Source organism: Nicotiana tabacum, chromosome 23, assembly GCF_000715075.1.
Source record: "Nicotiana tabacum cultivar K326 chromosome 23, ASM71507v2, whole genome shotgun sequence".
Lineage (NCBI taxonomy): Eukaryota > Viridiplantae > Streptophyta > Magnoliopsida > Solanales > Solanaceae > Nicotiana > Nicotiana tabacum.
This window is the reverse complement of record NC_134102.1, coordinates 133,004,951-133,016,656: the sequence shown is the minus strand read 5'-3', so window position 1 is coordinate 133,016,656 and position 11,706 is coordinate 133,004,951. Positions and strand designations below refer to the sequence as shown.

The 11,706-nt window shown below is 36.3% G+C and overlaps 1 protein-coding gene and 2 non-coding genes across 3 annotated transcripts; 2 read left to right on the top strand and 1 right to left on the bottom strand.

Annotated features, from left to right (window-relative positions):
* Positions 1-5,080: 5,080 nt before the first annotated feature.
* LOC107776695 (putative xyloglucan galactosyltransferase GT20) lies at positions 5,081-7,274 on the bottom strand. Its single transcript, XM_016596607.2, has one exon. The coding sequence runs from the start codon at positions 7,166-7,168 to the stop codon at positions 5,081-5,083; it is 2,088 nt and encodes a 695-aa protein (XP_016452093.2). The 5' UTR covers positions 7,169-7,274.
* A 1,690-nt stretch (positions 7,275-8,964) lies between these two features.
* TRNAG-GCC (transfer RNA glycine (anticodon GCC)) lies at positions 8,965-9,035 on the top strand. The gene has a single exon. It is a non-coding gene; the product is annotated as a tRNA-Gly (tRNA).
* Positions 9,036-9,039: 4 nt separating this feature from the next.
* LOC142177881 (small nucleolar RNA snoR114) lies at positions 9,040-9,127 on the top strand. Its single transcript, XR_012706422.1, has one exon. It is a non-coding gene; the product is annotated as a small nucleolar RNA snoR114 (small nucleolar RNA).
* The last annotated feature ends 2,579 nt before the right edge of the window (positions 9,128-11,706 follow it).

Here is an 11,706-nt window from a genome sequence, read left to right as displayed (position 1 = left end):
GTGATGCCGTGCCAATTATTATTATTTATTTATCAAATTATGGGAGGAATGAGAGTAAAAGAATAAAGGGTGATGTCGTTCCAATTATTATTATTTATTTATCAAATTATGGGAAGAATGAGAGTAAAAGCACGAAGGGTAGTGCTGTGCCATCTTCATATTAGCAGTTGCTCATTTTATTGTTGAGGAACTAATTGGCTGTTAATTGATACTTCTCCTGCTGAAATTATTATATCATCCCCCTTCGCATGTTCCCTCCCAAATTTATAAATTATTATTTATTGTATTATTGTTGCTTCGTATTTGTATATACTTGTACAGGTTGTTTGCGTATGTGTCCTGTCATAGCCTCGTCACTACTTCGTCGAGGTTAGGCTCGATACTTACGGAGTACATGGGATCGGTTGTACTCATACTACACTCTGCACTTCTTGTGCAGATTTTGGAGTTGGTCCCAGTAGGCCAACGGCGTACCATAGACTTGCTTGGATTCAGCTACCCAGAGGGACTTGAGATATAACTGCACATCATTCGCAGTTCTGAAGTCCCCTTCTATCTCATCTTAGTTGTGTATTATCTTTCAAATAACTTGAATTTTATTCAGACTTTTATTTGTATTATTCTAGTAGCTCGTGCACTTGTGACACTAGATTCGGGGATGTATTTTGATGATTCGGTAGTTATAGTCTTCCGCACTTTATTTTAGTAATGGACTTTTGTTTAATTTAATTTGTTCAAAAATTATTAAGATTATTCTAACGTTGGCTTGCATAGCAAGTCAAATGTTAGGCGCTATCACGGTCCCGAAGGTGGGAATTTCGGGCCGTGTCACACCCCAAACCAAATTAAATTAACTTATGAACTTCAAGTTCTTCCAACTTACTCCGAACACGTCGAAACATACTTAAACTACTCGAAATGATACCAAATTTTACGTGCAAGTCTTAAATAACCATACAGAACTATTACTAGGCACGAAATCCCAAACGGACCGCGGTAACACCAAATTCTACTCTAAACCAAATTTAAAGAATTTTAAAATCTTTAAATTGCCAACTATCAATATTAAGCACCGAAATGCTCACGAGACATCCAAAACCCGATCCGAACATACGCTCAAGTCCGAAATCATTATATGAACCTATTGGAACCGTCAAATCCCGATTCCGAGGTCATTTACTCAAAACGTTGACCAAAGTCAAATTTAGCCTTTTTGCCAACCTTATGGAACCAAGTGTTCCAATTTCAAACTGAAGCCTTCCAAATCCCGAACTAACCATCTCCGCAAGTCATAATACAGTTAAAGCACATACGGGGAGCCTTATTTAGGGAAAAAAGGTCCTAAAAAGCAAAATGACCGGTCGGGTCGTTACTTTCTCCACCTCTTAAACAAATGTTCATCCTCGAATGGGTCTAGAATCATACCTAGAGTGCTGAACAAGTGTGGATATATGCTCAGCATGTCCTCCTCGGTCTCCCAAGTCGCCTCCTCGACTGATTGACCCCTCCACTTAACGTTTACTGCAGAAATCTTCTTAGACCTCAACTAGCGAACCTGTCTATCAACAATGGCAACTGGCTCCTCCTCATAACCCAGGCTTTCATCTAGCTGAACCGTGCTGAAGTCTAACACAAACGACATGTCGGTATGATACTTCCGGAGCATAGATACATGAAAAACCGGATGAACTCCCGATAGACTAGGAGGCAATGCAAGCTCATAAGCAACCTCCCCAACTCGTCTCAACACCTCAAATGGGCCTATAAACCTTGGGCTCAACTTGCCCTTCTTCCCGAACCTCATGATTCCCTTCATCAGCGAGACCTTAAAGAGAACATTCTTGCCCACCATAAATGATAAATCACGCACTTTCCGATCCGCATAACTCTTCTGTCTGCACCGTGCTGTACGAAGTTGCTCCTGAATCAACTTTACCTTTTTCAAGGCATCCTTCACCAAATCAGTACCATACAACTTAGTTTGTAGGAGGCGTTTGGATATATTTATTTTTTTTGAAAAAAAGTAGTTTTGAGTTAAGTTGAAAAAAGGTATGAAATTTGAAATTATGTTTTGATATATATTTTACTTACAAAAATATTACAGTTTTGTAGTTAGAAAAAATATTTTCAAAAATTTATAAATTTTTATGGACAAATACGTTTTTTAAAAAAAAAAGGGAAAAAGGACATAGACTTCCCTCATTCCTATCCCATAAGTTAGGTACCATGTTTGTAGGGGTGTTCATAAAAATTTGAAAAATCGAACCAAACTGAAAACTGAACCAAACCGATTAAAAAATTAATACTTTTTCGGTTTGGTTTTGGCTTGATTTTAGTTTGAATTTTGAAAACCGATCAAATTTGGTTTGGTTTTGATTTTAATCAAAAAATAACCGAAAAAACCGAACCAAACCGGATATAGAAGTAGCTATTTAAAATTTATTAATAGAGAACTTTTTCTTCAATGCCTTCCGAGGAAAATTTTAATACCACTCCAATTTATTCTTCCTTTTCCTTGGGATTGGTTCTTATTTGTACATCGTTATTCTATAATTTATCTAACTTCTATTTTGTAGTTATTGCGCAGCTACTTATTTATATAGGAGTTATAAATATTTTAATCATCTTTACTGTGATGTTCATGAATAGTTCAGAATATTACAAGATTTTTATCTTTGGACCGTAGGAAATGGAATTACTTTGATGGTTTGTATAAGTCTTTTTATTTCACTAATTACTACTATTTCAGATACGTCATGGTACGAGATTATAAGTAATAGTCAATAAATTAGAACTCATTTATCAAAATAATTTTTTCCCATTTGAACGGTTACAATAATCCTTTTAGTTGCTTTAATAAGTGCATGTTGTTGTAGCTCGTCCTTAAAAAAATTCTATTAAAACTTGAAATTCAAATAAATCTAGATGGGAGATGCCTACCTATTGTCATATGCTGGGAGATATGGAAATCTAGGTGCAAAGCTAGATTTGAGGGCATTCAAATTTCTACAAGGTGTGTAATTGGCCAGATTAATTATATCAAGTTGTTATTTTTGAACTCCACCTTTCCTTCCATCTCTTTTGATGGGAAATAGTCAGAAATACGTGCCACTATAGAGAAGATGAAGCAGAATATTTAGATTAAAAGGCTCAAATGGGATAAGCCGGAATTATTTGAGTTAAAATTAAATACTGATGGATGCTCTAAAGATAATCCTGGCCAAGCAGGTGGAGGGGGAATTCTTAGAGACCATATGGGTGATGTGGTCATGGCCTTCTCTCATTATTATGGAATTTGCTCGAACAATGAAGCTGAGGCAAATGCCATTCTTTTTGTATTACTTGGTGTGTTCAAAATCAGTTTCTGTCTGTAAGTATTAAGTCGGACTAAATGCTTGTGGTGAATATGATAAAGGGAAGCATCAAAGCAAATTGGCAACTTCAAGAAACCATTAGTAAAATCAGAAGATTAATGGAGCATGGGCAGTTTGCAATCAATCACTGTTACAGGGAAATCAACATGGCCGCTGATACTTTGACTAACTTAGGAGTACTCAACAAATACAGAACTATCTTCAATACGACTGTATCCATGCCAACTCAGGTTAAAGCCATAGTGAAGATGGACCGAGTGAACATGCTTACCTTCAGAATTAAACCAAAAAAGGGAAGCTTTAGTATTCATATATAGTCATTTAGGCTACTTTTTGGGATCACTAACTTTAATCATTGTAAAGGAGGTGTCCTCCACAGTTAACTTTTGTGTTAGTTAACTTTAAGTCTATAATAACATAGCTTTCCTGATAGGTTTTATTATCTGGGAAGTTCATCTGTATAGGAATAATGTAGTTCATTCCTTAATTAGGATGAAGAGGTTAGGCAAAATCCCCCCTCTCAAATGTATACTTTTTGGTTTACTAATCTACAGGTAGAGATACTGCCAAATCCATCTCCACCTCAAGGAGGCTTTTGAGGGAAAACAAATAAAATAAAATTCGTTCTGTTCTTATCACATTTCCTACAATTCTATTTGAATTTTTTGGTATATAAATAGAAAGAATTTAGGTCAATCTTGACTCCTTTCAATACGAACAACAATTCAAACGATTTATCTAAGAAAGAACAGAACAAGATCTTCTTCCATATTTGAGAATTTCTTCAAAATTTCTGCAAATTCTCGAGATATGCTTCTTGTATATATATAGTCCCCCTAGAGGTTTGAGTTTGAAGTAGGAAAACTTGAACACTAGATCAACTTCTTTTCCTTGGTCCTTTTCGCCACGTGGACCAATATTATGATGACAAGTGGTATGAGAGTCTAAACAATGAAGATTAATGATGTGCAGAGAAGGTATGAGTAATACCCACGAGATTGTCTACGAAGATACCGTGCATGTTAGCTAAATAGGTACGGGACAAATAATTAAGGATATTGGAAGCCACAGAGATAGAAAGCTCATTAACATCTACGAGTATGGAAGAAAATCAGCTGAATCCCTGATTATGCGCGATTGACTATCATCACTTAAGTTGTTACAAATCACTCACGTAACGAGTAATTAATGTAATAAATATTATTTACGGACATGAATTAAATAAGGCAGGCGGTTACGAACTGTGCCCTTATATAAGTCCCCCTTCCATATCTTGTATCCCCATCATGACAACTATAAAGCAATATTATCAATTGTCAATATTCTTATTATTCTCTGCCATTAGAAGATCTTGTTCTTTCCTATTGAGAGAAAGCATCAATCATCAATAAGATTCCTATTTCCTTCTTTTCTCAATCTTATTTTCCATTATTATTCTTTTATATTAAGAAAAATGAAGTAACTGGTTGTTAGAAACCCGAATTATTCTTTTATTTGTTTTGACCACAAAAATTATTTTTTGGTTAAACATGTGTGTGTTTGAATTATGGAAACCTTTTCTTAAGAAAATGCTCTCCCCTCACTCACAACATTAGTTTATTCGGGAAACTAGAAAAAAAAAACATAATTAACATTTAATTCTCAAAAATAAATAAATAAATAGAAATAACAAAAATTGACAGTCTACATGTAACATATCTATACTGTCATGATTCCAATTTGTTCAATCTTTCAAACAGATTATTTATAGTTATAGAGAATGCATCTTGGAATTTCTCCAGCTTAGACTTTGGATCTCCGTACACTAATCCAGGTAACAACTCATAAATAATGTATCTTCTCATGTTCTCTCTTTCTCTAGCAGGAATTTGCAGAAGCCTCTCAATAACATTGACTTTCATATTTCTCACATCTTCTTGATCTATGAAAACTGAGTATTTTCTATGATCTTCTGGTAAATGCCATGAATATTGATAGTACGCGGTAAAGGGATCAAAGATCACAGGAATACAACCTGATATTAACGAATCGAAAACTGATTTTCGTGTTGGACTATCACCTGGAGGTTGCAAGCAGAACTCAGATTCCATGAATAGCTCAATTATCGACTCGGGCTGGTCACATTTACCTGAGTTACAATTCAAGAATTTGCATTCTTCATCTTTAGCTGAAGTGCATTGGTTGATCAACATTGACCTTATGTTCTCTGGTGCACCAGGCCTAGCTGCACCAGCAAAGGACACGAGGCTTTTCCGATTTGACTTGATGATCCTGAGCTGCCACGTGATTACATCATCGTCCGATTGTGGATGGAAATAAGTAGGATGAGGTATTCCTATGTCGTTAACATGCCAAGGTTGTCGTTCAATCAAGAGCTTAACCGGATTCTGCATTTCATCTAGTTCCAAGAACCTACTCCCCCATTTTGTCTCACTAGATCTTCTGAAATCCCATGAAATTTTTCCTAAAACAAAGACATGATCATTACCTGATTTTTGAAACCAATGTTTTTGTGACTCTAGCCATCTTACAAGGTCTAGTCCCAACGTATCCTTGACATCGTTCGAGACATTCTTGAAATGCCATCTCAAGATATCCAATCCACCATAGAAAGGCACATAAAATAGCTTAGCTTCATCTGCATTGTATACTCTACAAGGATGATTCATAACGCGCGAATGAAATATCAGCTCCAATGAATACTGATGTGTTTGGTACCACCCTTTTCCAAGTTTCTGTATCGATTCACCCATTGCATCATTGCTGAAGTACTTGCAGAGATTGACCCAAGGAATCATATCTTCACATTGAGCTACCAAGTCTTTGTTGAACTTTGTTGGTAATTCATACACATAAATTCCCCTGCCATCACATGTTGTATGATTTTTGCTTGTTGCAACCCACGAACGATGCACCTGCAATTGATCCTCTACATCATTGTAAGCCATTTCTAGTTCCTCATCACCACTTTTAACCATGTTGTTTCTGAAAGCAAGAATTTGATTTCCTGCAATAGAATCAACAGATACACTTGTACTTGCTTGTTTCTCACTAGGAGTGAATGTGGAACTCTCATTGACACGCGAAATTGGGATGTCAAGAGAACTAGACTTTTGTAGCAGAACATCAACAACATTATCAGTAGATGTGGAACTTCCATTGACTATTGGTGTTGGAGTGTCAAGAGGTCTAGATTCTTTTAGCAGAACATCGACAACATTATTAGTGAATGTGGAACTTTCATTGACCATTGGCGTTGGAATGTCAAGACGACTAGATTCTTTTAGCAGAACATCGACAACATTATTAGTGGATGTGGAACTTTCATTGACCATTGGCGTTGGAATGTCAAGACGACTAGATTCTTTTAGCAGAACATCGACAACATTATTAGTGGATGTGGAACTTTCATTGACCATTGGCGATGGAATGTCAAGAGGACTAGATTCTTTTTGTAGAACATCGACAATATTTGATGCTGTATCCTTCTGATCAACTAAAATGGAAAGGGAAGTGCCATTGAGAAGCGAACTCGGGGTGTCAAGATTAGGTTCAGTGCCAGCAGAAATGCAATAAAGATTGTTGAGTTTGCGAGATGAGACACAGATATGGACAACTTTACCAGAAATAATGGTAGTAGAAGAAGACCATAAGAAGATGAGAATCAAGATGAGGACTATAGTTGGTACTCTAAAGAAAAGTTTAGCTAAGAAAGAAGAGAAAAAGAAGCTAAGTTCTTTAGGTTCAACTCTTTTGTAACTCTTAGCTTTCTTCTTTGACACAGAAATGGCCATCTTGTTGGCTAACAATCTAAATTTTCTTGATCTTTCTCTTTCAGCTCTTCTTTTTTGTACTAAGGTGGATATTATTTGCTTGCCTTTTCAAAGAAATTGGGCTTAACATGCTAGCACGTACTAAGATGAAAAATCCCAATATTTGAGGGCACGTTTATATGTTCCACTGAACTTGCATACAATAGAGGAATCAGGGAAAAAGTCAACTTCACTTCTTTATATTATTTTGCATGCTACCAAATCATAAAGAGTCAAGACCATGGTATATATATAATGCCACCATTACTAGTGGTTACAAAAACTCTGTTACCAAACCTAAACATAAGTTCCATGAAATTAGTGTTGGACGTGCTTATTAAAAAAATTGATGAAAGAAATAGGTACAGTCAAACCTCTCTATAACAACCTCATTTGTTCCTAATTTTTTTAGCTGTTATAGCGAAGTGTTGTTATAGAGAATATATATTATAATATAGCATGAAAAATGGTTCCATAAAAAACTTGGCTTTTATAGTGAATAACTGTCGATATTGTTATAAAGAGGTCTGACTGTATTAAAAATAGAGTTTATTATACTTAAAATGTAGATTGGCCATGAGGATTTGTTAATTGTCCTGATCAATATCTTGTTAGTAACTAAATCCAATTCCGGAGCTAAATACACAAGAAGGAACAAGTAAACTGAGACATAGTCATCCACCAACTCACAACATACTATCCGTCCTAGCAGGCAGCTGCCGGCGGAGGAAATTGATGGGCATTGAATTATAGGTTCTACGGGTTCAACTGAACTCATTATTTTTTTTCTCAAATTATGTAATGAAGACAGCCATGGCACCAAAGTCACGCCAACTAACCGGCTACTGAAATGGCTCCCCTTGGGTTGCGAAAGCGACCAGCCATATTCCTTAGCCTATCATATATCATTCTCACCAGTTCAGGGATAAGGTTGGTTGGAAATGTGTCATACTCTTCAATCTTCATCTAGCTCATCAGGGTGGTTCAGCTAGTGATAATTTATGTTCATGTGAGGAGGATACCTAGGCTTTCCTATTAAAAACATGTAAAGAAAACAACAACAACAACAACAATAACAACAACAACAACAACAAGTACGCGTCAATCCCAAACTCAAGCTGGGGTAGAAAGCTGATGTGCCACGTAGCTGAGCTAGTCCCAATGATATACTATTTGGTATTAGGATGATTGTTCATAGATTGGCTAGATTTACGTTGACTGCCAGCCTACAATATTCCTCCTGTTTTATCCAGGCTTAGGACTGGAAATGTGAACAAGCTCGCACATACGGGGTTAAACATGTACAAGGAAACTGTTGGCAAAATAAGCTCTGGAAATGACGCAAGTCAGAAAAGGTACAAATTGAAGTTCACAAAAACCAAAAAACCTACTCAAAATTCTCACATATATAATCTCTGTAAATGTGAAAACAGAACTGACATAGTCAAACATAACCTTCAGCGGAACTGCTTGGAGCCCAGTACTGATCAAATTGAGTTAGAAAATTTGTGTAGGAACTATTGCCAAATTTAAGAGCTATGCATATACAGCTTTACAATGACATTGCTAATTGGTGTAGAAATAAGCATTAGCCTGTACGGTACCAATAGCATATGAATATCCATTCTGAATCATGGTTAATGAGGATTCATATGGCCGAATATTTTTCAGCCATGTTTGCTAAAAAACACAGATCATTCAAATGTTAAATACTTAGAAGTAAAACAAGGAAAAAGAAAATGGGTGACTTTATGTTTTAAATAAATCTTATACAAGAAGCACCAGTGGTCTAGTGGTAGAATAGTACCCTGCCACGGTACAGACCCGGGTTTGATTCCCGGCTGGTGCATTGAGAGCAGTGAAGTTTACTTGTACAATTTGTGAACGATGGGTCGTCACGCGCATCTGATCTAATATGATAAGAATTGTGCATCCGAGCTCTCTTTTTTCTTCTGCAAATCAGGTTTCATTATTTCCAGCTCCTTTTCGCTCACTTTCAATCTGTTCCAATCTGGAATTAATTTAACATTTAACCTCATCATTTTTAATCTGTTGCATTCACCTTTATTTTCTGAGCATCCCTGACTACCAAATAATAAAAGTTCAAGAGATTACAATCAACTTTAGTCAAATGTTTCTTTTGGAGTTCTTGGACAACCTTACATATAATTACTACAACAGATGTCAGCATGTAACCTGACTCCAGCGAATAATCCTTTGCAATGTCCCCGTGTTTTTTGAGGATGTCTTGAAAGGTAGGTTCAAGATTCAAGGTTTAATGATTTTTCCACCAATCTTTTGATTTCTTCTTGGTTTGCTTTTACTTCTTCAATAGAGTAACGTAACACATCTAAAGGACCAAATTAAGAGTAATGTAATCACCAAACTTATAACGAGTTGAAACAAGAAAAGTGGAGTCGTTAAAATATGAGGAGGTCCTCATATGGAGTCCCACAACGGAAAACTATGCAATTTTCATGTTGAGGCCAATCCAATGTCACATGGCAAATTATAACCACACCAACATATTGAAAGGAACAACCCATTTGTAAAAGAAATAAAAGAAAGAAGGCAATTAGCAGTAAAAGAAGACAAAGATAAAATGCAAGAATGAGAAGAAAGAAAACGTGAAAAAGGAAAAGTCAAAGTTGGCACGCTGTAAATGTGAACAAAGAATTCGGTGCGCAGTTTGCAGTGCCGTCCTCTTCGTATTCACATTCGCTGAAAATTTTCTTTCAGCAGACGTTCTGCCTATAAATAGGCATCCCTCAACTTCTTTTTTCTCTTTAATTAATAAAAAACTATTTTTATGTGGCCGTGGAGCAGAGGCGGCTCAACAGATCTCGGGGCCTCAGGCGAAACCATATTCGGAGGCCCTTAATCCCAATATAATCACACTAGTGGGATCTGGGGAGGGTAGTTTGTACGCAGACCTTACCCCTACCCTGGAATAGAGAGGCTGTTTCCGATAGACCATCGGCTCCCTCCCTCCAAGAACTTCCCACCTTGCTCTTGGGGTGACTCGAACTCACAACCTATTGGTTGGAAGGGGAGGGTGCTACCACTAGAGCAACCCACTCTTGTCAAATATACTCATTAATGAGGGAAGAAAATTATCATAATTTATAAATTTATTGTATAAAATAACCTCAATTAAGTAACAAAAAAATATACTGTAACACTTTTTTTATTCTAATTATTTATATAAATTATATAATATATAATAGTAACAATAATAATAAAAATTTAAAATAAATTTGGGGGCCTAAGGCAATGACCTTACTACCCAAAGCCTTAGAGCCGCCCCTGCCGTGGAGTAGGCAAAAATTTGCGAACCACGTAAATCTTGTCTTGTCTTATCTTGTGCAATTCGTTATTTTTTCTCTTTTAAATAATGTTTCGCTTTTATTAGCCTTACACGCTTCCCAACAACTAGAATCAGAGCACAAACAATGTAATTCTGGTAGAAAAATACAGTATTGGTGCATGTACTATTCATAAGAATAGTGCGACACTGTTGATCATCATTTATAACACTATTTACAATAGTGAAGAACTATTCATTGATAGTGATAGTACTGTTCACCAATAGTGATCGTTGTCTACCTTATACGGTTGAGATATTTTTTCTTACACGGAGTAGTATTCGCTGTTACTATTCACATAATATTTTTTTTGTGAAAAATGACATCGAAAGAAGGGAAGGTTAAGAATGACAAGTTCAATGGCAAAGATTTTGGATTCTGAAAAATGCAAATAGAGGATTATTTGTACTAGAAAAAAATTATACTTATCTCTGACCGAGGTAAGGCCAAAGCGGATTGGGATCTATTAGATCACCAAGCTCTTAGTGTGATTCATTTGACGCTAACACGAAATGTGGCGTTTAACATTATTAACGAGAAGACCACTGCAGGTCTGATGAAGACGTTATCAAATATGTACGAGAAGCCATTTGGTTCAAATAAAGTCTATTTGATGCGTCGATTGTTCAACTTAAAGATGACAGAAGGTAGATGTGTCATGGAACATATCAATGACTTTAATTTAATATTAACTCAGTTGAGTTTTGTTGATATAACATTTGATGACGAAGTTAGGACATTGATTCTACTATCATCTCCACCGCAGAGTTGGTCTGCAACAATAACTGCAATTAGCAGTTCATCGGGAAGTACCAAACTCAAATTGGAGGATATTAGAAACTTCGTTCTAAGCGAAGATATTCGCCGAAGAGAATCAAGTGATTCCACAGGATCTGCTTTGAATACCGAAAGCAGGGGAAGAAGCAGCCCAAGAGAACAAAGTCATGGTCGTGGCAGATCAAAGTCAAGGATAAGAGGGTAATCCAAAAATCACAAAGACATTACGTGTTGGAATTGCGATAAAAAAGATCACTACAGTAGTCAGTATAGAGAGCCAAAGAAGAAGAATAACGATCAATACAAGGATGATAATTCAGCAAATGCAATTGTTGAACAAGTCGATGATGCACTAATTTATTGTGCAGACAGTCCAGT

Bases quoted from the DNA above. Each gene is read 5' to 3' on its own strand.
- LOC107776695 (XM_016596607.2), bottom strand. From the start codon at position 7,168: ATGGCCATTTCTGTGTCAAAGAAGAAAGCTAAGAGTTACAAAAGAGTT.